This window comes from Somniosus microcephalus, chromosome 23 (genome assembly GCF_052327205.1).
Source record: "Somniosus microcephalus isolate GS21.2 chromosome 23, FLI_Smic_1.0, whole genome shotgun sequence".
NCBI lineage: Eukaryota > Metazoa > Chordata > Chondrichthyes > Squaliformes > Somniosidae > Somniosus > Somniosus microcephalus.
This window is the reverse complement of record NC_141009.1, coordinates 35,848,603-35,874,213: the sequence shown is the minus strand read 5'-3', so window position 1 is coordinate 35,874,213 and position 25,611 is coordinate 35,848,603. Positions and strand designations below refer to the sequence as shown.

General features: G+C 42.3%; 1 protein-coding gene across 2 annotated transcripts in view; it reads right to left on the bottom strand.

The window, feature by feature from the left end:
* Positions 1-14,517: 14,517 nt before the first annotated feature.
* The window catches only part of nelfb (negative elongation factor complex member B), a 39,417-nt gene continuing 28,323 nt past the window's right edge, over positions 14,518-25,611 (bottom strand). For both annotated transcript variants that reach the window (XM_085965778.1, XM_085965779.1), the window contains exons 9-13: positions 24,900-25,042; positions 23,454-23,560; positions 17,550-17,691; positions 16,119-16,227; positions 14,518-15,505 (exon numbers count right to left, since the gene is read on the bottom strand). In XM_085965778.1, the coding sequence (XP_085821904.1) occupies positions 15,368-15,505; positions 16,119-16,227; positions 17,550-17,691; positions 23,454-23,560; positions 24,900-25,042 (639 nt within the window). In that variant the 3' untranslated portion in view covers positions 14,518-15,367. The remainder of the gene's footprint in view (positions 15,506-16,118; positions 16,228-17,549; positions 17,692-23,453; positions 23,561-24,899; positions 25,043-25,611) is intronic.

Here is a 25,611-nt window from a genome sequence, read left to right as displayed (position 1 = left end):
TAGAGAAATGTACAGATGGATCTCCCCCCCCTCTGGTGAGCGTGGGGATATGTGCAATCATGGCCTTCAGAGCTGGAGCTGCGTGCGGGACTACAAACGCACTGTCCAGTGGCCCACGGGCCTGTGCCCCATGTGGAGGCCCGTACTTTTTCTGGACCACTGGACACATAGGTCCCGCCGCAGACTCCGTAGCTGGGGTCCCTATTTCCTCTACCTCCTCTTCCTCTGCCTCGGATTCCGATCCTACCGACCCAACTCCTTCTGTGGGTGACCCATACCCCTTGGGCTGGGCTGGACCTCCCTGTCCGGTCCCCCGCCCTGTGGGCTCCCTGGTCTGCACCCTTGTATCCTCCCGTGGCTCAACCGGACCTACCGGTGCTTCGGGAAGCGGTTGGCTGTCCTTCGCAGCCGGGTCCTCTACTATTCCCCAATACTCCGATCTGTTGTCAGCCCTCTTTGGCTCTAACAAACAGATCGTGCCCTTTGCCTGGGCAAGAGATTGGAGCAGCGACTGAACCCGTTCTCTGCAAGGCCCGTGATCTGTTTACTCAAGACCCTCCTTGCAGTTAACTCTATATGCCGCCTGCAAATCTTTCAGCTGGCCTTCCAGCGCTTCGATTTTCTGCGCATAAGTCACGTTCAACTTCTTAACCTTGCGCTCCCCAGCCTTAGCCTCGGTCACCTGCCCCTGCAGGGACTGTTGCTGGCTGCGGGAGGCTTCCTCCTCTTTAGCCCTTATTTCCCTTTCCTCAAACAGCTCTAACATGATCCTCTGCCCTGTAGCCTCCCTAGCTTCTGAGGTGAGCAGCGCCTCTCGCAGTCCGATGCCCAGACCTGCCTTGTCAGACATATGAGCCAAATTGCCTTTTCTATCTTCTTATGCTTTGATCCTGCCGTCCACTGGGCCGCCACGTCCACGGGATGTGGCGCCCTGCTTAGGTTCTGTACCCATTCCTTTGTGAAGTTTACCTTGGAAATAGCATAGGCGGAGATTCTCTTCTCCATCTTAGATTTACCAAAAACCACTGTTTCCAAGGTCGTGCATTCATTCACCCACTGGAGTCCTGCCATGGTCACCATTGTGTAGGGGGTTTATTTTCTGCCCAATTACAGGGGTCTTTAGTGCCTGTTAATGTATTGGGCCCCTGTCTCCTTTATACCCTTGCAGCTTATGTTAGCCTGCAGGTCGGGTGTCACTAAACACCCTCTAAGGAGATGGAGAACAACAGCTTATAGAGGAGGACTAGAATAGGGTGACGACCCGCACAGTTTATACCTAATCTGCGGGGTACTCCTGAGCCCAAGGGCTCCTATAGTCCTCTCTCTTTTTCCCTAGCCTGCTGTTCCCTTGTTTGGCGGGTTCGAAGCACCCTAATGCCCCTATCTGGTTCTAACTCCAGAATTTGGATGGAGAACGATGCACTTTAAATAGACACTCAGAGACAAGTAGTCCTTGGAAAAAACAGGTGACAACCAATTTTATTTGGTTCTACCACAAACGTAATAAACACACACACTCTATAACTATAAATAAAATATGGGAGAGAACGGACATAACGAAAATGCTTTACACTGTTTTAACTTTACCAAGTCCAATCCCACCAACCCACTTTCCTACCTAGACTAGACTGACAGTTGCAGGCCCTTGGATTATACTCTCAGCCTATTTTGAGTGCGGTTGTTGGGTTGTTGCTTGGTTTGTGCTTGATGGAAAAGGCTCCCGAAATAGCGGGAGTGAATGCCGTCTTCCACAGCCACTTCGGTCGTTGGTGTCTTCTTGTTGATGTCCCCGGGACGGGAGTCGGTATACGGTGCGGTTTCTTGCGGTGATGTTGCGCCGTCTGATAGCGGAGTAAACTTTCGGTATGCCGATTGAGTCTGGGGCCTGATGGTGGATCTTCTCATCAGCGTGGTTGGAGTTCTTTAGATGGTAATTCGCCCCAGCTCGTCTCTCCCTCAGCTTCTTAACTCGCTCTCCTGCTCTTTCTTCTGGTCACACTAATAATCTCTTGGTTCTGTATTTTATACCCAATTCCATTTCGGCCTCTTCGCGCCCAATTAAATTGGTGTTTACAAGCGTGAGGGCAGGGGTATTGTTTTGAGTGCACATCGGCTCCTCCAAGTCTGCTGTCCCATTGTGTCAGTCCTGGGACTTGATTATTTTGGGCCACCTCTTAACTGTAGTGATCCCAAAACTATTGTCCCTAGTCTGAGTTGATTAAGGTGATGATGGCCTGTACTCATAGCTCGATTAGGGGTGAGTCACATATTCAAACCTGGGCCAGGGATTTCCTTGCTTCAGGCCCGACTCAGTCCCCTGATTGGCCTTTGAGAATGTACTTTGTTTCGATTGGCCGACATCTATGGCTCGCTTCTGCGCCACAGTCCCCTGTATTCAGATAGCCCAGCCTGCTTTTCGGGACCACTGCATTGGCCGAAAATGTTGGTTTTAAACTGTATAGGGCAATCCAATTTTGGTCACCTTGCCCTTAGAGGGCTCCAATAAAACGTGGTTGTGGATTTTCAAACCCTACAGCACTATTTGAAGAACAGGGGAGTTCTTTCTCAACCAACATCACTAAAACAGATTATCTGGTCATTAGCTCACGGCTGTTTGTGGGAGCTTGTTGTACACAAATTAGCTGCCATGTTTCCTACATTACAACAGTGACTACAGCCAATGAAGTACTTTTGATGTGTAAAGCACTTTCGGGCATCCTGAGGTCATGAGAAACACAATATAAATGCAAGTTCTTTATATTTCATCCCAGTTTAACAGGATCAAGTGCAGGGAGTTATTCCAGTGCTCTAGCAACTCAACTAAGGAGTTGTGCAAGGTTAAAGAGGACCAGAACCTATCCAAACCAAAGCAGTGATACCCAGCACATATGTATAGAATTATACTATGACTAAATTAAGAAGTGTGCTCCATTGAACGGATATGACTGTACCTTTTAATGTTGTGGAACTGTCTAATCTAACAAAAGGAAGAGAAACTGATATCTTATCCTATTCTGCCATAAGTTCTAATTGTCCAGCTATTGCTCATCTGTGCTGGCTTTCTTACCGCAATTTAAAATCCACATCCTTTAATTGAAATCCCTCCACCACCTTGCCATATCTCTGTAGTTTCCGCCAGCCTTAAATTCCCTCCATTATCCTTTAGTCCCCTGAACCTGGATCCCCCTTTCCTTTGTCTCACTATTGGTTTCAAAGCCAACAGCCGCCTCGGTACCCATCGTCTGAAACTCCCTCATGCATATCAGTATAAATTACATGCGCAACTCCACTTTTCATCTTTAAAAATCTTTTTATTCCCCATCATTTTCACCAAGCTGTTGGTCAGCTCTCCTAATTCGCTTGTTTTCTCCTGGAGTCTGTTCCTTTATTTGAGAGACATTTTTTTCTCCCCCTCTGTAAATCACATTGGAACATATTCTAAATAATGAGCTATTGAGTTTAAGGATGAATGTTACAGATTCTGATTCCCTGTTTGAATCTTGTTCCTGGTTTACACAAGGAACTGTCAAAAGGTGCTGCATGTATCTTGGTCAAAAACCTGACCTCTTTACTCTAAGGATCAGTGCGAGTAATCTGTGGACTTTAAGACGGTGTCAACCCTGGGAGTTGTGCTGCTTACATAGGATTTACAGCACAGAAACAGGCCATTCCGCCCAATAGGTCTATGCCGGTGTTTATGCGCCACACAAGCCTTCTCCCACCTTACTTCATCTCACCCTATCAACATATCCTTCTATTCCTTTCTCCCTCATGTACTTATCTAGCTTCCCCTTAAATGGATTGATGATGCATTAGAGAACTGTTAGTAAAGTACAAATAAATATTCAAGTGGAGCAGTTGCCGTTTAACTCTGTCTGATCTTTCCCAATATATTTCCTGCTTAAACAACTCACTAGGAAAATTCAAATCTCATCAATCTGTTATTGAAAAAAACTGATATGTTTGATTGTTCTTTTTTGGCTACATTCAGTGATCTGACAACATTGTATCAGGTCACTGTAGATTATAGGGTACAATAGACCCAAGTTCTTTGTCAGCTGAAACATCTTGTACCTAGAAAAATGTAGCTCCATAAAAATGAAAAAAAAGATTCTTATTGAATATTCTCATCCATGGTGCAGTCAGCATTGTAATAGTGTGTGAATTAACATGAAAACCACATGATTAATTTATTATTTATTACTGTTGTTTTATTTATTACTGTCTTTCTATTAGTATTTTTATCATTGTGATGCCATATTTATTCCAATGTTGGGAGGACTCGTAAAAATCAACATTTCATTGTGCAGTACACACGTCTGCTGCATATATGACAAATAAAATTGAATTGAATTGAATTGAATTGAAATGTATTTGATTTCCATTCAGATTCTGTGCATTTCTGTTTAATGCCTACTGTTATCCCTGAAATTTATGCCGCACATTATGCATTCAATATATTTGCATTAGGCTTAGTTTTTAGTATTTATAACTGACTATTTTTTACCCCACCAAAGGCCTATCATTTAGATTCAATTATGACCCACTAAAGCAAGGAGCCATCACAAGGAAGAACACAAATAAACTTTAGAACCAAAGGTATCCAAATGCCAAATGATCACAGTAAGGTACTGGATTTTACTCATCTATTTAGTGACTGTCAGATCAAAAGCAGGATTTACATGTATTGGTTTGTGCCCAATTAAAATTCAAGTTAGTTATTTGTAATCAGAGTAATAATGCAAGGTAATAGCACCAGCTTTTCCACTATAAAGAATAACTCTTCAACGTATAAACACATACCTACTGTATTGTAGTGTATGTGCCTTTAAGAGCCCCATGTGTGCTGTAATGCCGGTAATGGCCACTCGGGCTATATAAGCCTGTATATTGTGTTATATCCGTTAGTACCCCTCCAGACTTTGCTTAGTAAACACCTATGAACCAACTCCTGTCTTCAGTGTCTCTATCAACACATGGACACTACAGTGGCGACGAAGTGGAAACGGACTTACCTGCAATTCGGCAGCACCTCAAGGACATCGATTCCTCGGGCGTCCAGAAGACTCAAGGAAGTGAAAGAAGCTGTGGTTTCATCCGGTTGGCCAAGCTGTTGGCAGGTCCTGCGCTAATCCTTCCTGGGCGTCAGGCTGGGGCTCCAGCGGCTGGCTCTACAGCTGGGACAAGCAGCGAAATCGGAGGCAAGCAATAACAAACAGGGAGGGAGCACTCGGGAGACGGCCGGCGCTGCAAGCAGGTCGGCGTTCAGACCTCGAGAGAAAGTCCGGCGGGAACGAGTCTCCAACTGTAAATAAATAAATAAATAAAAAGAACGGAAACAGCGTTGTCATCGGCAGCAGCGGCGGGAAAGCGCGGGAAGCGCCATATCTTTTCTAAGATGCCTAAGTCTGGCAATATTGATGCTTTTGATAGCGAAATAGAGGATTGGACCACATATGTGGAAAGAGTAGAGGTATATTGCACTGCAAATGGAATAGAAGATGAAAAAAAAGCTTCAGTACTGCTGAATTTAATGGGCGCAAAGGCATACGGGCTGTTACGAAATGTAATCACTCCAGCCAAACCAAAGGACAAGGATTTTAAAGAAATTGTTGATACCCTGCAGGAGCACTTAAACCCAACACCGCTGCTGATAGCGGAACGATTCAAATTCTTCAAGAGAAATCAACACAAGAATGAAAGTAACGCTGATTACCTCACCAAATTAAGAAAGCTATCAAAACACTGCCAATTCGGGGCAGGACTAGCAGATTATCTTCGAGACAAATTCGTCTGCGGTCTCTTAAGTGAAGGAACACAAAAAAGGCTGCTTTCTGAAAAAGATTTAACACTGGACAAGGCTTTCAGTATGGCTGTATCATACGAAGCAGCAGCAAGAGGAGCTGCAGAGATACAACAGAAGACACAAGACTTCGGCACCCATGAAATGACACAGGTTTCGAAAAATGTTATCGCTGCGGCAGATCCACCCATAACCAGAGGGACTGCTGGTTCAAGGACAAAGCATGCAGGCAATGCGGAAAGATTGGATACATTGCACGGGTATGCCGATCTGGACAAAATAAATCCACAGACAGGAAAAAAAAAAATCAATAAAGAAAAGTACAGAAAGGTACAAATGATGACGGACAGTAGCTCCGAAGACCAGAAGAGCGATAGCGACTCCGAAAACAAGAGACTAAGCTGTGTCAAATTACATAATGTACTTGCCAAAGATGATTACCAGACCATTTGGGTTACCCTCACGATAGCAGGGTCCCCAGTTAAAATGGAGCTAGATACAGGATCAGCTCTGACCGTAATAAATCGACGGGATTACGAGAGGCTATTTCCGCATATACCTTTAAAAGACACATCCATTATCTTAAAAACATATATGGGGCAGAAAGTATACCCCAAAGGAAAAATAAAGGTGCCTGTTGTATACAACGGCAAGGAAATACAAAAGTTGTATTTATACATTCTACAAGATGGTGGCTCACCGCTGTTAGGACGTGAATGGATCAGGAAAATAAGTTTAGACTGGCACTCCATTCAGGCACTGACAGTGACCAGTAAGAGAAAAAATGATGATGACATCATACCTGAACGATTAAAAGACATCTTGGCCAACGCCAAAGAAGTGTTTCAAGAGAAACTAGGAACCTTGAAAGGCATCACCGCCTCAATAAAAGTGGAAGATGCAGCAATTCCCAAGTTTTTTAAAGCAAGACCAGTGCCACACGCAATTCGTCCAGCAGTCGAGGCAGAGCTGGAGAATTTGGAAAATGCAGGCGTATTATCCAAAATAGATTTGAGCGAGTGGGCAACACCCATCGTTCCAGTCATGAAGAAAGCATTGAATAATAATAAATCTGAAGAACAGAGAAAAATTCGCATCTGTGGAGACTTCAAGGTGACGGTAAACCCGGTCCTTCACACGGTACAGTATCCTCTTCCGAGGATAGAAGATATTTTCGCCTCACTATCCGGAGGGAAACGTTTCACCAAAATTGACTTGACACAGGCATATCTACAGATGGAGGTTGAAGAGGCCTCTAAAAAATCTCACGATAAATACACACAAAGGTCTGTACCAGTACAATCGACTAGTTTTCGGAGTAGCATCCGCTCCAGCTATCTGGCAAAGAGCTATGGAGCAAGTCCTCCAAGGGATTCCGGGTACTCAATGCTACCTGGACGACATCCTTGTAACAGGAGAAAACGACAACGAGCACCTTGCCAATTTGGAGCAGGTGCTCACTAGGCTGAGAGAACGGGGCCTATGAGCAAATCGCCCCAAGTGCAAATTTTTCCAAAATCAAATTATCATATTGTGGCCACATAATAAATAAGGAAGGGTTGCATAATTCACCTGAAAAAATTGAAGCGGTCATAAAAGCCCCAGCACCTGAAAAAGTTTCACAATTAAGGTCGTTCCTGGGATTAATAAATTACTATCATAAATTTTTACCGAACTTATCAACTCTTCTACACCCTCTTAATGAACTGCTACAGCAGGAGTAATTTGGAAATGGAACAAAGACTGTAAACGTGCCTTCCATAAATGCAAAGACTTAATCACATCCGAAGAAGTTTTGGCTCATTACAACCCATCACTGCCAATCAGACTGGCATGCGATGCATCCCCTTACGGCATAGGAGCAGTATTATCGCATAAATTCCCTGATGGCTCGGAACGGCCAATAGCTTTTGCGTCACGCTCATTGAACTCAGCTGAGCGTAACTATGCCCAAATCGACAGGGAAGCACTCAGCCTGGTATGGGGAGTGAAGAAATTCAACCATTACCTACACGGACAAAAATTTACCTTGTTGACTGACCATCAACCCCTCATCTCCATATTCAACCCTAAAAAGGGTGTTCCCATTATGACAGCGCAAAGGCTACAGAGGTGGTCCCTTTTTCTCGGGGCACACCAATACAACATAGAATACAAAGGATCAAAACAGCATGGGAATGCTGACGGTTTATCGCGCCTACCGTTGCCAACGGTAGAAGAGGCACCTACAGTAGACCCAGTGGAGATGTTCCACTCTACCATAGTGGAATGTCTACCAGTAACAAATTCTGCCATTGAAAGGGAGACGAGAAATGACCCGACTCTCACGGGTCTACGATTTAACAGTGAAGGGATGGCCAGCACATGGCGAACCACTGTTGCCAGCATTCTCGCAAAGAAGAGAACAGCTGTCAGTGTGCCAAGGAACCTTGATGTGTGGATCCAGAGTGGTGATTCCACCCAAACTCCAGGATAAAGTGCTAAAGGAGCTTCACGAGGGGCATCTGGGTGGAGTGAAAATGAAGAACCTAGCCAGGGCATTTGTATGGTGGCCAGGTATCGATGGAGACATCAAAGAAATGACCAAGAGCTGCCTAGGATGCCAGAAGGTCCAAAACGCTCCACCACAAGCCCCTCTACATCCATGGGAGTGGCCCTCATCTCCCTGGCAAAGGGTACACATCGACTTTGCTGATCCATTTATGGACTCAATGTTCTTAATCGCGGTTGATGCACACTCCAAGTGGCCGGAGGTAATAAAGATGTCCTCCACCACCACGGAAAAAACCATCACAGTATTAAGAACCATATTTGCCAGGAATGGGCTGCCGGAACAGATCTGTTCTGATAATGGACCGCAATTTGTGTCCGAAGAATTCAGGAAGTTCTTAAAAAACCAATGGGGTTAAGCACTACACGTCCGCCCCATACCATCCCGCCACCAATGGATTGGCTGAAAGGTTTGTCCAGACCTTCAAGAAGGCCATGGGTAATGAAGACATAAAACTTCAGCACAAGGTGGATAACTTCTTGTTCGCATACAGGAATGTAACACATATGGTTACCAACCAAACTCCCGCCATGATATTCTTCAATAGAAACCTAAGATGCCGGCTGGATTTGGTCAAGCCCAACATCAGAAGGGACGTGGAGAACCGGCAGTTTCAAGGCATGAATGAAAGGCCAACTAGAACCTTCCAGATAGGTCAACAAGTTTTGGCCCGGGACTACCATACCGAGAAATGGCAGCCTGGAACTATCTGCACACGACTAGGACCGCTGATGTATACCGTGGACATCGGAGAAAGCATAATAAGGCGCCATGCTGACCAAATCATAGAGTCATTCGAAAAGGGACAACCTACACAACTCTATACGCCTAACGATGAAGTAGAGATACCCATATCTACCTCCGATCCGGTGATACTGGAACCCGATGAACCCGACACTGGCATTCAAGCCGAATCAGCCTTGCCAAAAGAACCTACTACACCACCAGAAACTACTACACCACCGAGGCATTATCCGGACCGAGTCAGGAAGCCTCCAGAGAGACTGACTTATAATTAATTAACTACCGCAATATGTATATTATTTTTCTTATAATATGTAATTAATAATTACTTAAAATATGATGTACTGGTTAGCTAAAAGGGGAGGAATTGTAGTGTATGTGCCTTTAAGAGCCCCATGTGTGCTGTAATGCCGGTAATGGCCACTCGGGCTATATAAGCCTGTATATTGTGTTATATCCGTTAGTACCCCTCCAGACTTTGCTTAGTAAACACCGATAAACCAACTCCTGTCTTCAGTGTCTCTATCAACACACGGACACTACATGTATGGTGTTGCGAATATAGAAGACAATGGATACCCATTAGTGAATCTCAAGCCAGTAATCAATAATACCCCCCACAGTAAAACTTAAGCAGCCTGCAACATCACCATCTCAAGATTTGGTTAATGCCTTAAATTCATTTTGAGGTTTCTTATTTCTGTCAGAAGTTAGTTAGTTTCCTTTTGAAATTAGCTTTTTATAATCAGTGTATGGTCCATTTGTTTGATGAGGAGATTTTCTGATGATGTTCTAAGATGAAAATGTCACCTGATTTCATGATGTATAACTTGAAGGTACTGCATATTAAAGATAGCATATGATGGAACCTGTAATATTACCAGGTTATTAATAGTAAATTATAGGAAGATTGTGTTAATGTACAAATATTAAACAAAATAAACCATTACACTTACCCTCATAACAAGATGCAAATCCTCGTGTGCATTTCAATTGATTCCTAACAAATCAGTATAATATTAAAAAGAGGACCATTTTTTCAAATATATACCAATTAAAATTGACAACACAGAACAAATCAAAAATGTGAAATTAAGGCACAAATAAAAAAGCTAAAAATACAAAGACAATTTTCTTTTCATCGCACCACTATTTCCTCACACATACACACTGAGAACATGGCAACAACTTGTGTTATTGCAGCTGTTGGAAACACTGATCACTGTTTTAAGAAAAGCTGTTTAGTTATTTATGACAGTTGTAGGATGACAGTTGTTGTGTTCTTACTAAACTCAATTCCGGTTTGAAAACGTACTTAAATACCATTGGGTTTATTATTTGACTTTGAAGTGCTTAAAGTACCGCTGGATTTGTATTAAATAACATTCCTTTTGTGTGCTATACATTTGTCAAATTTGTGGCATTTAGAGCCACAGCAGCAAACTATTAGGATTATCGTGTCTGAGATGCATTTTGTTCAATACCGATACTTCACAATACCGATTTATTCTATTAAGTCCAGAAGATGATCACTGACAAAATTATGAAGTTACTGAGCCCCATATAATTATTTTGTGGATTTATTTTTATTATGACCATTATGTTTTTTTTAAATGGCCTTTAATGCAAGCTAAGGTGACTGACAAGAAACCACATAATATAAAAGGTATATACAAGATAGCACAGAAAAGATAAAGCCAGAACACTACTTCAAATTAAATGCAACAGTAGGATTAGGTGGTACAGGTTGAAGCTTGTGAAGGGTAAAATTAAGGACTGATCTCAGCAAGTTCTTCATGCAAAGATGGTTAGCACTTGGAATGGGCTTCCAGGTATAATCGTGGAGACAAAAACCTGGGAATCATTTAAAAAGTCGCGGGATACTGTGAGAAAGGGGACTATATTTTCCAGATGGATGAGCAAAGGTGAGCTGAAAGGTCTTTCTGCTCTGTATTTATTTTATGATCTTGACGAGCAGCTCCGTTACTCCCAGTCCACATATGCGCTCTGACTTTATGCAAGTCCCCTTACTCTTATACCTTCCAGTTACCCGCTTAAAAACCATTAGCTGGGGAAGGAAAGAAGAGGCGTGAAGAGAATAATTTACCATATCAAATGCTCCACATTTCAAGAGGACAGGAGATTGTACCACATCAGAATCAAGCAGAAAAAAAGGGCTGCAGCAGGAAGCTTTAAAAAGGGGAATGGAAGCCCAGTAGATACGTGGACCAGTTGAGCTCGTTGAACCTAATCATTTGATTGACAGATTGAGAGCTAGTCATAAAAAAAGCAGGACAGTGACAGCATAATTGGGTATGCAAGAATGTGTTTTCCAGTTAAATGTTTAGTGAAATTAGGTTAATTCGCCATGAAGCATACCCGCTTTACAATTACATTTTTGGAGGGGAGCGTCAGAGATCTTTCTGATCAAGATGAAGGTTGTCAGCGCTGAGGAACAGAACATTAAAAAAAAAATCAGTTTTGTCATCCTGGACCAAGATCAATCATTCACAGGTCATACTGTGACAACCAAACATAGAGCAACATTTTCTTCACTCTCAAGATTCTTTCCCTCAATAATATGCCTTAGTCTGAACCTCAGAAGAGCACCCTCTACTGCACCAGTGTGACACTTTCCATTTCCCATACTTCCATTCTTGCAACCTCTCCAAATGAGACTGCATTTTGTTAACTGCACTTTTCTGTGGTAATAACAGATTTTCTCCTAATAGTTGCCTCAGTATAGGAAACTTTCGTTTAACCGGAGGTTAAAAGTCCGGAAAGCTCTATCTACCGGCAAAATCCAGGAGCCCGTTTTCTATAAGTTTTTTTTACTTCTTGTTGCTTTTTTCCCCCCCAGTCAGGCTCTGCAAGGTCTGTAGCTAAGCAACAGCTTCAGCTAGAGACACTTGCAGCTGCAGCCGACTATTTTGAAGCTGTTGCTAAGCAACAGGGTTTGTTGATTCACACGGAGCTGAAAAGCTCTGTATGTTTTAACATTGCCGCTGGTTTATACGGCAGTTTTGATCTAACAGCACCAGCTCGGTCCTGTCAGTGCCGGATACCAGAAAGTTTCCTGTATCTAGGGTAGAAATTCCAAAAATAGCCAGAAACCCATTCGGCAATAAGAATTTAAAAAAACGATTTGATCTAAAACTTTTTATAGGTTTAAGAATGACCAATATTGTAATTAAAGAAAACACAGATTATCTGGTCATTTACTTCATTGCTGTTTGTGGGAGCTTGCTGTGCGCAAATTGGCTGCTGCGTTTCCTACATTACAATAGTGACTCCACTTCAAAAGTACTTAATTGCCTGTAAAGCGCTTTGGAATATCTTAAAGTCACGGAAGCTGTTATATACACATGCTACTTTTTTCTTTTTCTTCATGTGAAATGAAATAAAAAGGAAAATGACATTCAAAACTAAAAAAAAAATTGCAAAAATAATTTTTTGGTACAATCTGAAACAGAACTGGAAGTTACAGTCACAAAATGAATCCATTTTCAGCATCTTATGCATAAGTGTACCTTTGTTGACACAGAGAGGAACAGTGCCACACATTAAGGTGGCACATTAACTGAGATCTGCCTGGGGCTAATGGGGAAAATGAAACTGTGGCACTTGATCTGTAGGTTGCTAAATACAGGAAACTTTCGTTTAACCGGAGGTTAAAAGTCCAGAAAGCTCTATCTACCGGCAAAATTCAGGAGCTGTTTTCTATAAGTTTTTTTACTTCTCGTTGCTTTTTTTCCCCCAGTCAGGCTCTGCAAGGTCTGTAGCTAAGCAACAGCTTCAGCTAGAGACGCTTGCAGCTGCAGCCGACTGTTTTGAAGCTGTTGCTAAGCAACAGGGTTTGTTGATTCACACGGAGCTGAAAAGCTCTGTATGTTTTAACATTGCCGCTGGTTTATACGGCAGTTTTGATCTAACGGCACCAGCTCGGTCCCGTCAGTGCCGGATACCAGAAAGTTTCCTGTAGTGCTAAGTCAAGATGCTCCAGAAGTGAAACCAATTGCAGTTGTTTTACCAGTTTACAACATCTTGCATTAAAACTAATGCTGTTATTGGAATTATGCTATATTTCTAAAGCTTTAAAATGTTTGCAACGAGTACAGGAAACTTACGATTAACCGGCCCCTAAATAACCGGAACGCTCTATCCACCGGCAAAATTCAGGAGTCAGTTCAGATAACTTTTATTACTTTTTTTACTCCATTTGTTGCTGTGCAAGGGTGTAGCTGAAGCTGTTGCTAAGCTACAGAGACGCTTGCAACTTGTGCCGATTGCAACAGGGTTTGTTGCTTTATACAGAGCTCTGAGCTCCGTATCTTTTACTATAGCGTTCGGTTATCCGGAATTGTTGATGAACCGGCAACACGTCGGTCCCGTCCGTGCCGGATACCAGAAAGTTTCCTGTAAAATATTCATTCATTCTTCAAATTAGTTGTAATCATTTTCGGTATTTCTCTTATTTGTTCCAGGATGCAAGCAACACTGGCCAAAGCCACATTTACTGCCCATCCCGCACTGTTGTTGCTGCTCCCACAATGCTTTTTGAATTTTGATTATTCCGAGAACATCAGGACTTAAATAGTTTTTCTTACTGCAGAGTTCTACAATTGCAGGTCATTACATTCATTGGAAATAGAATGCAGTTTTCCCAGATTGTAGAACAAAACTCATCATTTCGTCAAAGTCCATTCAGTATATTCAACACTTCAACAACAACAACAACTTGCATTTATATAACGCCCAAAGCACTTCACAGGAGCAATTATCAGACAAAAATCTGACACCAAACCACGTAAGGAGATATTCGGACAGGTGACCAAAAGCTTAGTCAACGAGGTAGGTTTTAAGGAGGAGAGAGATGTAGAGAGGCGGAGAGGTTTAGGGAGGGAATTCCAGAGCTTAGGGCGAAGGTTAAATACAGACCACTTGTTAGAGACAGTTCCCTAACCCTGAAGGCCAAGCTGCAGTCATATTGGATAATGTTTCTCTTCAGCTACTAAACCTCACAGCACAGTTAGCAAAAATATCCAGATACCCCATTCCCCTAATTGTTTCTACATCAACAATACTAGTTAACAGGACAAAGCTGGCTTCATTTTAATTTTCCTTCATTGTCGACATATTAATAGCAGCATGATCACTGAGTGGAACTCTTCATCTAAGCAGGGAAAAGGAAAATCTGACAGTCCGTGTTCCATCCTGTGGGTGCATACCCCTTTCAGGCACAACACGACTCACCATCCTGCCTTTCCAGTTGAAAGACGTAGTGCGCTGACATTGAGGGATCTATCGGGGGGGTTTGGGGAACATACAATTTTAAAAAAACTTCTAAACCAATGTGATTAATTTCACGCTGTGTATGAGAACCTTTTTTCCCCCAAGTAATGTGCATACAACAACAGAATGTCAATATTTAAACTTTATTTTTTTTTAAAAAAGTAATACAAAGTTTTTAGCACCTACCTTTTTGTTGCTTTTTTAAATAAGAAGTGAACTATCGGGACAACATTGTTTGAGTTGATCGTGTTGAATTAAACAAATTTACAAATATTTGTTAAACATTCTATTGTTTCTAAACCATTCGGTCCACGTAATGCAGTATAGCACACAAAGTTTCTCGCTTTACTGCTCCGGATCCTGAAAGTGACTCCTGTTACCAGTAAAACAAAATAACTGAACGGTTCCTTGTTAAAACAATGTTTTAAAAGATCCAAGATCCTGAATCTGTGCTTTTGCTGACAAATATAGTTTCCGTCCCCTCCTCTGGTCAGTAAATGAGCTACTCCCCTGGGCTGCTAACTCCTGGCAGGATAAACCAAATAGTAATAGGAAGGGAGAGTAAATGCCATTAATAGTAAAAGCAATTGCAAAATGCATCAAAAGAGAATTGCAGTGAGAATGACCTTCTGTAATTCAGCTACAGTTCTTTGAAGTTTGTTATTTGGACTTTTGGCCAGCTTTGACACAGTAGTGCTGCTGTAAAGTATTAATCTGCAGCTTCTTAAAATTATGTATCGCACAGCTATGTGTCCAACATGTAATGCTGCAGCCCAATGGAACAGTTCATTTAATTTTGTGACAAATGGGAATCGTGTACACTATGCAGGACTGCAATTTTATGAATACGCACAAGGGATGACATAACTGAAAAGTATGCAGTTACTGTGCTTCATGATTCACCTTAAAACAGCAAACAGATTTGGTCAATCTCTAATGCACAATAATGCTTCAATCCAAGTAGTAAGCTGGATCTATCAGATGGCAGCTGGTGTAGAGACAGTCCGCAATGGCAGTTCCAGTGGCGGGGTCTCTGCTGTTTGCACAGGGCTTTGCTTAAGGCTTTCTATCTTTTCAGTAAGTTGAGTATACAAGTCCTTCACTGCTTCAGCACTCTGTGTGCAAAATTAAAATGGAATAAGCATAGAAGTGTCAAGGCCAAATATTAACATTTTTTGAACACAAGGTCTATCACGTCCCATTTGAAACTCATCCCCTGGTACCAAACTATCCCAAGTCAGGATCCAATAGCAATTTGAATGTTTTTGTCTCTACCACCCTATCAGGTAGATGATTCCAAACATTTATCAGTCTGAGTAAGGACACCCTTTTCACTAATTTAAATTTACATTCTCTTTCAAACTCCACAAGCCTACCACCCTGACCACAAACCTGTGAAGGATACAAATTTACACAGCACCTTCCTTTTAGTAAAACAGCTTTGGGTGTCTTATGGCCCGGAAAAACATACTGTTACAGTACCAGCTATTACAATGTAATCAACATTTGTCCCAAAGTTAAACCCAGCCAAGCTTGGTTAGACCGGAGAGCAATCAGGCTTTAAACTTACTTGAATGTCTTGCTCATGCTCAGATATTAATGCTCCTTGTATAATTAACTGAAAAAATACTATTTATTCACAGTACTGATCCTCATCTCATTTCCCCTCCCTGCCAACATCTCCTCCTTGCATCACACTTCTAATCTTTATAGAAACGGACACCTCACCTGTTTGGTAGGTTCCAGTGCCTTCTGTAGTGAAGCCATTTTTGAAGGTACCACTTTATGGTGAAGATGTAACAGCAGTCGGAGGATGTGTCTGTGCACATTTTCTTTACTGTAATAGACCGTGAGTCAGGACATTATTGTCATTAAAGAGAATTAGAAAATGAAAAGTGGTGTCGCCATTTCAAGAAACAGGGGTCTGTATTACCTAAAAACCAACATCACATCTGGTCATTATCTCATTGCTGTTTGTGGGATCTTGCTGTGCGCAAACTGGCTGCCGCGTTTCCCTACATTACAACAGTGACTACACTTCAGAAATACTTCATTGGCAGCAAAGTACTTTGGGACGTTCCGGAGTCGTGAAAAGCACTAAATCAATGCAAGATCCTTCTTTCTGAAGGATTGTGTACAGCAGTCCAGTTGTTTGGATGACCTGACGCCTTATTTCTGGTACAAGAGAACAAAAAACACTGCTGCTTAACCCAAGCTGCTGACATAAAAACTACAGAAGCAGAACCTGTTTACTGCCACATCAGCATCCTTGGATTAAATTACAACATTTTATTGTACTATTGGACATTTTCTTTTTTACTTTACCAGTTATCTCTCCTTATTTGTTTCACTGATAAAAATTCAAAATACGCCAGAAATACAGTGACTCAGGCTCTCGATTCGTCTCGCTACATTTACCTAGATATTGGGCAGGTAAAGGCACGCTCTGGTTCATAGAGGACGTGAGGTCCTCTTATTGGAATCACTGGTGATGCTGAACCCGAGGAAAATATCTAGTGTAAAAAGCCTAACAGGTGGGTAGGATAATAAAAAAGCACCAATCTGACTAGCTAGAAAAGGAGGCATTAACATGCGTTAAAAGTTTACTTTCTGATAAGCCCATATTTTACCAAATAACACCTACACTCTTAGAAGATTAAAAACTGCTGTCACACAAATTCATTCCAAGAATGTTTTAACTTTCACGGACTTGAATTGATCTGCACAGCTTCTAAAATAACTGCTCCAGCACACGGTTAGCTACAAGTCAAAGTACAGAGTTAACATTACAATAGGACAAAATGGTTGAACTATCTAAATTAGATAGGCGGTGAAAAATAAGTGTTGGGCAGTATTGATTTTCTGTCACTAGATTTTGTTTAAACACTTGGTTAATACCAAGTTTGCCAGGAACATCTGGTTCAGAATTTTGAACCACACAAACCTTCTCTCAGCTCACTCCTGGAACACACTGAAATTGAACACGAGTCCTGAATGGATTCAGTTTCAGAACCCGAGATCTATTTGTGCATTTACTAGAATACAAACTTGAGCTAATTGTTCTCCTCATTAACATCCTTAAACATTCATTAGCAGTTGCAGCCCTTCTTACAATGCATTCTATATAGGGACCGGATGTACAATTTTTCATTTTTTAACCTGGAAAATGTTGTAAGGACGAAGCCATCGAACAGTGCAGTACAGAACTCCTCTGTAGCAAATTCCTCTGTCAATAACGTTAAGTGGCTGGTGAATAGATGCAAGAAAATATCGCTAAACGCCATGTCATTGTAGGTTTCCACTGCAATGAAATACAAAGGACATTTAACCATCTCAATTCACATTGGAATTTTTTTTAAATGCAGCATTTTCAAATTCAGGAAGAAACGAGAATCTACATTCACAAAATACCAATGACTATAACTTTTGCTTTGAAAGTCAACAAAAATTCTAAATTATAATAATTCAATGAGCTCTGATATGAATTTAGACAATTATAGTGGAAGTTTCATTATCCGCCACAATGAAGGAACCCCCCTTCCTTCATGTGAATAATGGAAATTGTCAGATCAACAACATTTATACTCAAGTTACAAAACTACAGCAAGTCTGACTTTGCCGTACAATTCATTAGTGAATGCAACACCTGATACATTCAAATTGGGAAGTTAAAAACTCCCATCTCTTTCCCTTAGATTGGAGTTTACTACGATCAGATCCAGACCTACTCCTGCTAATACTTGAAAATAAGGATAGCACCAAAATTTATTTTAAGAATCAACTTTAACACTAGCTCTCACACTTGTAAAGTTTTAAAAACCTTTTGAGGTCTTGCAATGGGTAAAGGCACTGGCCACAGGGACTGGAAGATCACAGGTTCGATTCCTGGTCTCTGTGGAGTTAGCTGATCTCACCTTGACCAGTGGTTGGGCTGCTCAAATTGGCGCTGGTGCCTGAGATATGGATGAGGGACAAAAGAAAAGTCAGCCAAGTTTCCACTCCTGATCAACATCCAGTGTTCGCCTTGGAAAAGTGTGCATGTATAGACACTGGATGAGAGCAGGTTGGCGGTGATTTCCTCCATGGTTCAATAGCCTGTCAAGACTTACCGTCTAAGCTCATACATGAGGAATAGAAATTGGTCAAGGTACTCGACAGTGCCAGTGGAACTGTACTGCAGTACGAGTCAGCACCTTTAAAAAAACTGGAAGTAGGGGAACCATATCCACCATTAAAATATCCTTCCGTTCCCAATATATTTTCTGTGCCATTTCTATCTCTGCACTGTATCCACAAACTCCAGACTTTAAACATCACTAATAGATCTCATGTTGCTTGGAAAATCTGGATAAAGCAAATTCGGTTCAGAGTATAATGATGATGCTGTAGGTATAGGCATGGGGCTCTGCAGCTTCTGAAAGTCTATTTAATGAGACAAGTGTGCAGCAGCAAGCATGACTGTATCACAGCATGATGATGCCCAAATAAGGTATGTGCCACATACATAGAAATTTAATATACAGGTTGAGCATCCTGAATCCGGCAACCTCGGGACTGAGGCTGAGCCGGTTTTCGGGTTATTCCGGACTTCAGAACGTGTTTCTGATGTCCGAAGTCCGGAAACGCCCGAGCCCAGGTTGCGCTATTTCCGGTTTTTGGTAAGCCTCCCTCAGGGTGTCCGGATTCCGGAACATTTTACGGATTCCAGACCCCTACCACCAATCATCCCGGAGTCCGGGATTTCGGACGTTCATTCTGTATTACAGATTATATATTTTAATGTATGCAGAAAAAGAAATCTTAGTTAAGTGTAGCACAGCCAGTAATTTAATTAAGTAGGACTCTAGAGGCACATGTGAAGTAAAATCATGCTGAGCTGCTGTAGTGCAGCCAGTATTTATACAGAGACTGTGAAATCTACAGTGTCTGCATACATTTGCTAGCTGGACTGGGGTTGCTCAGCACCAGTTACATGTCCCTAGAGTCCTGTACAGTTCTACTACCGACTCTGCTACTCTTAATTAGATTCATAATTTCTTCAGTTCTCATAAAATTCACTACAGAATAAAACACAATTCCATTGCTGCCGCCTGCTGTGTCCCAGGGAGGATTTATCATCCTCGCTGAAATAGAGAAATTGAGAGAGGCATTTCCCTGGCAACGCTCTCCACACATCAGAGATGCTGCTTGCAGTGAAATGGTAGGACCCCAAATACCCATCCTCACGATCATCTCCAAAACATCTCAAGAAAGGAATTCTGGATTCAGTTTGGCTGCATCTTTTAACTGCTAGGCTACAACATGGAGTTAGATGGGCCGGGTCATGTGGGGATGGGGTAATACAACCAGCTGGAGCCGAGGCTGACGGGACTCTCAGTTATCCATCAATTCCAATTATCCACTGACGGCAGGAGGAGGGGAAGAGCCTCCATCACGGTGGATAATTGAGACACCAATGTAATAACTACCGAGGGATCATCCATAAATTGTACCAGGTTACATTTTTGGCAGCAGAAATCACAAAGCACGGCAAGGCAGATGTGAGTACAGTACCGATAAAATATCCATATAGGAAATGCATATCGTGCAATGCACTAAAACCATAATTTATTTTATCCCCTATTTTAGATGACTGCAAATCTGTATGCATATGTATTTCTCATGAATTAATTACACTGGGAGGATATTGCTTCTGCGTGCCAAGTGCAGCATGTAAAGATGTAGTTTCATAAAGAACTGTTCTATGATTTTGCTAAACCTAGCACACAGCAGAAATCTTCCCCCATAGCTCTTAATTATCTGTGCACAAATTAGCATGTATACAGATTAATTATTACTCCATGTACAATTTTACTGCTGCACAAAATGAATTCACTGCGAACAGATGTGTGCTTTGAGATATTAAGTGTTCCCAATGGATTTTGAAGCAGTGTAATTGCTACAGTTCTACTAAAATAATCTGCAAACATACTCTAAAAGGTAACAGAGAGAAATATATAGCACCAGTGTTGCCATTAAGCTTATTTTGGTACCAATATGCTATAGCGGGGAAAAAACATGTTGTGTGATGGGTGTTAGCTCGTCGCCTCAGGTTTCTCCCACCAGTGATGGACCAGTGCTTCAACCCAATATTATACAGCTCAAAATACTCATTGTCCACACCTCTGCCTGCACCCCTTCCAGAACCACAATCAGGTCCCCCCTGTTCTCACCTTCCACCCCACCAGCCTCCAGAAACAACGGATCATCTTCAGTGCGATGCCACCAGCAAAGACATCTTTCCCTCCCCTCCCAGCATTCCGAAGGGACTGTTCCCTCCGCGACACCCTGGTCCACTCATACGTTACCCACAACACCCGTTCCCCTTCCCACGCACCTTCCCGTGCAAGCGCAGGAGATGCAACACCTGCCCTTTCACCTCCTCCCTCCCTTCCCACTGTCCAGGGCCCCAAACACTCCTTCCAGGTGAAACTGCGATTTACTTGTACTTCTTGCAATTTAGTATCTTGTATTCGCTGCTCACGATGCGGTCTCCTTTACATTGGGGAGACCAAACGCAGGTTGGGTGATCGCTTTGCTGCAAACCTCCCTTCAGTCCGCAAGCAGGACCCCGAGCTTCCGGTTGCCTGCCATTTTAATTCTACGTTGCACTCTCACTATGACTTCGGCTTCTTACACTATTCTAATGAAGCTCAATGGAAGCTTGAGGAACAGCACCTCATCTTACGATTACAACCTTCCGGACTTAACACTGATTTCAGTAACATCAGACCATTATCATTGCTCCTCTTAATTCAGACAGCAGGTGCTGGTAATGCTTCTGATGTTGCCATTTACAGCTCCTCTAGACCTATCTTTTGTTTATTTACTTGTCCCATTCCCAACCCCTTTTGCCTTGCACCATCATCCTTTTTGTCATTTGATCACTCCTGTCTCCCACCCATCAAAGACCATCCCTTTTGTTCTTTCCTCCCCTCCTCCTTTCACTGCCTCTGTAATTGCTTAAAAACTGTTAAATCTCCAACTTCATGCAGTTCTGGCGAAAGGTCATCGACCTGAAACGTTAACTCTGGTTCTCTCTCCACAGATGCTGCCTGACCTGCTGAGTGTTTCCAGCATTTTCTGTTTTTATTTCAAATTACTCTCTACAGACACATCCCAAGTTTGGAAGGGCAAAGTCTATTTTACTGCTGGCTGCCTTTCCACAGTTGGAGTAGGCATAGTACAAAGACGTCACCCACCCACCATTATACTTTACTGGAATCCTTGTAAGCTTTGCAAATATAGTAATTCACAACTCAACACCAACAACTTGTATTTATATAGCGCCTTTGACGTAGTAAAACATCCCAAGGCGCTTCACAGGAGTGTTACAAGACAAAAATTTGACACCGAGCCACAAAGAGAAAAATTAGGGCAGATGCTTGGTCAAAGATGTAGGTTTTAAGGAGCGTCTTAAAGGAGGAAAGAGAGGTAGAGAGGTTTAGGCAGGGAATTCCAGAGCTTAGGGCCTAGACAACAGAAAGCACGGCCACCGATGGTTGAGCGATTATAATCAGAGATGCTCAAGAGGGCAGAATTAGAGGAGCGCAGATATCTCGGGGGGGTTGTAGGGCTGAAGGACATTGCAGAGATAAGGAGGGGCGAGGCCAAGGAGGGATTTGAAAACAAGGAGGAGAATTTTAAAATCGAGGCGTTGCTTAACCGGGTGCCAATGGAGGTCAGCGAGCACAGGGGTGATGGGTGAGTGGTATTTGGTGCAAGTTAGGACACAGGCAGCCGAGTTTTGGATGACCAAAAGTTTATGTAGGGTAGAACGTGGGAGGCCAGCCAGGAGTGCGTTGGAATAGTCAAGTCTAGAGGTAACAAAGGCGCGGTTGAGGGTTTCAGCAGCAGATGAGCTGAGGCAGGGGCAGAGATGGGCAATGTTACAGAGGTGGAAATAGGCAGTCTTGGTCAGAAGCTCATTTCAGGGTCAAATATGACACCAAGGTTGCGAACAGTCTGGTTCAACCTCAGACACATGCTGGGAAGAAGGATGGAGTCGGTGGCTGGGGAACAGAGTTTGTGGCGGGGACCGAAGACAATGGCTTCGGTCTTCCCAATATTTAATTGGAGAAAATTTCAGCTCATCCAGTACTGGATGTTGGACAAGCAGTCTGACAATTTAGAGACCGTGGAGGGGTCGAGAGAAGTAGTCAAGAGATAGAGCTGGGTGTTGTCAATGTACATGTGAAAACTGATGCTGTGTTTTCGGATGATGTCGCCAAGGGGCAGCATGTAGATAAAAAATAGGAGGATGACAATGATAGATCCTTGGGGGACACCAGAGGTAACGATGCGGGAGCAGGGAGAGAAGCCATTGCAGGTGATTTTCTGGCTACGATTAGATAGATAAGAATGGAACCAGGCGAGTGCAGTCCCACCCAGCTGGATAACAGTGGAGAGGTGTTGGAGGAGGATGGAGTGGTCAACCGTGTCAAAGGCTACAGACAAGTTGAGAAGGACGAGGAGGGCTAGCTTACCTTTGTCACAGTCACAAAGGATGTAATTTGTGACTTTGATGAGCGCCGTTTTGGTACTGTGGCAAGTGCGGAAACCAGATTGGAGGTATTCAAACATGCAGTTCAATGAACGATGGGCACGGATTTGGGAGGTGACAACACGTTCAAAGACTTTGGAAAGGAAAGGGAGGTTGGAGATAGGGCGGTAGTTTGCAAGGACGGAGGGGTCAAGGGTTGACCACTGATCCTAAATATTAAAACTCTGAACATTGCAGCTAGTGTAGTCAGTAAAAGTAATTATTTGGGTGTCTACTACAGTACAGTAATAGCATGGGTACTGAAAGAATAACAAGATGACACGCAGCACCTGTCCCTCTGAACTATATTACATGTGGACTTGACACAAATCAGGACCCACATACCAAGCATCCATTGTTTTATGTGTTCACTTTATATATGATTAATAAAATTGTGTGGTAGAGCTGGTAAAATATTTAAATAAGGAATTTTTAAACAAACCTCCCAAAATAATTGCGTCGTCGTCGGTGCAGGTACTCACCCAGTGAAGGTAGTAAACGGAGAATGGCATTCTTGTTCCTTTGTTTTGTAATATGCAGTACATAGTATAGTGCGATTTCACAAGCTACACGATTCTCCAGAATGAACCTAGCAATGGAAGAAACCTGAAAGTTTTGACATCAAGTTATTTTGATTAGAATGCAGCATGCATGAGCTGCAATACTGACATTTTAATCAGAGTTTCTCAACTTCTGTCTCTTAGAAAAAACATTTATCTTTCAAAATTCTGTATTTATTGTGCTCATAATTTATTTAGCAGGCGCTACAGCCGCATATTGGCCTGGAATTTGTGATAAGAGGTGAGGCTATCAGCACTCACTGTTATAATGGAGGAAATCTGACTGCAACTTCTGGAGTATGCATGTGCGCAGCAAAATGTGGAAATCCAGAAGTTGTTGTCAGAGATACCCTGCTCCTTCACAGGTTGCACTGTTGCAGTCCTCACCGATAGACTCGGCACTGAAATGACTGCAATGGTGTGAACTTGCTGTACTTGCCCACTAGTTCCGCACTAAAAACGGCTGAAAAAATTAGGGCTGGTGCATTCAGAAGTAAGTGAGTTTTTAACGATGTGCTAAGTGATAATTGCAGCCAAACAACCTCTCTGGCCCTGAAAAATTAACTTTATAAGTGTGGAATCTCATTCCATCAGAAGGAAATTAGTGTTGAAGATTTTAAAAAATACTTTTTCTGTCTGTCTCTTTTATCTCGCTCCCTCAATCCCATCTGTATTTCCCAATCTTTATTTTGCTTTCTGTACATCATTTAAATCTAATTTATATCTCCTGCTTTATACTTCATGGTTTGGACTTTGCGTGTCTCAGTGAGGATTCTTCAATCTGATTGGTTGAAGAGCCTTGCTGTCCCTTGTCCTGCTCACTAACGCCACAGATCCCCTGTAGAGGGCGCCGCGCTTGAAGAGGTGCCAGACGAGAGGCAATCTCTGCTGACAAGCCCACAAAAAGACTGTGGGCAGCTGGCAGCGAGGTGAACGGCAAGCATCATACCATCGCAGCTGAGAGCTAAATCCGGGCCATTACTTCACGAGATTTGTATATGGATTATATATGTTAAGTACTATTAGTATTAATGCTCACTTTTCTCTAAACATGAAAATCCATGTTAGAGATTTTCTCCTCCTTCACTATTCAGGGGGGATTCCACCAGTGTCTTCAATCCCATTTATTAAACTGTCATTTTGTGATTGGAAAATAATCATAATTTAACTTCATGCTTTGTTAACTCTGTAACTCGGAATCAAGAAGCCAAATCCAATTCGTCTACATTATTCTGTCCAAATCCTGCGTGACAGTGTTAATACTCTGTAATTACTATGTAATACTTTAAGCATTATCTGTTCTCATGGAGATAGTAAATTTATTTCCAAAGTTCAAAAGGTAAAATTGACACCGGGACAAAGACATACTTGATAAAAGGTTCTGGGAGGTTGGTGGGATACAAGTTTACAGCCTTCTCTTCAGACGGCAGTTTTTGGTCCACATTGAAACTGTGATCATCTACCACAAATGCCATCAGATTAGGTAAGAACCTGGTGATCAGTTCTATCTCCTGCAGAAAGATCACAGATAGAAGTGGATTATACTTATAAAATAACGTCTTATTCTTTGAACATAAAGATGACTGTCTTAGACCCCACACACTTTATTTGTCCATCCATACATTTTCATATTTAGAAACTAATATAAAAATTACAGGCAATGAATATTAAGTTAAGTCTATAATCTTGCACTGTTACTGAGGTTTTTATTTGTGTCCTGAATGCAGACTGAGGCAGAAGGTATTTAAGCATCTTATCCTCAGAATATAAAGGTTAAAAAGTGTCACTATGATAAATCAGGAAGTAAATGCACTAAATGGTGTGCCACAAAGCCATGCACTCTCAGCCAGGAAAGTGCGGGAACACTACAATTGACCTGTTACCAAATTAAGAAACGGGCATAAAAATGTAATTTGGTTAGGGTCAATCAGCAAACCATGCTGGAAGCACACGTGTGAATGCTGGGTGATGAGAGTCAGGCTTGGATGTGATGGCTCCCAGGGTTTCATGGTTAGCTGGCCAACAATCACAATGAACAGCCACCGAGATGCTGTACCGGATCTCCCCATCTGTAAAACTG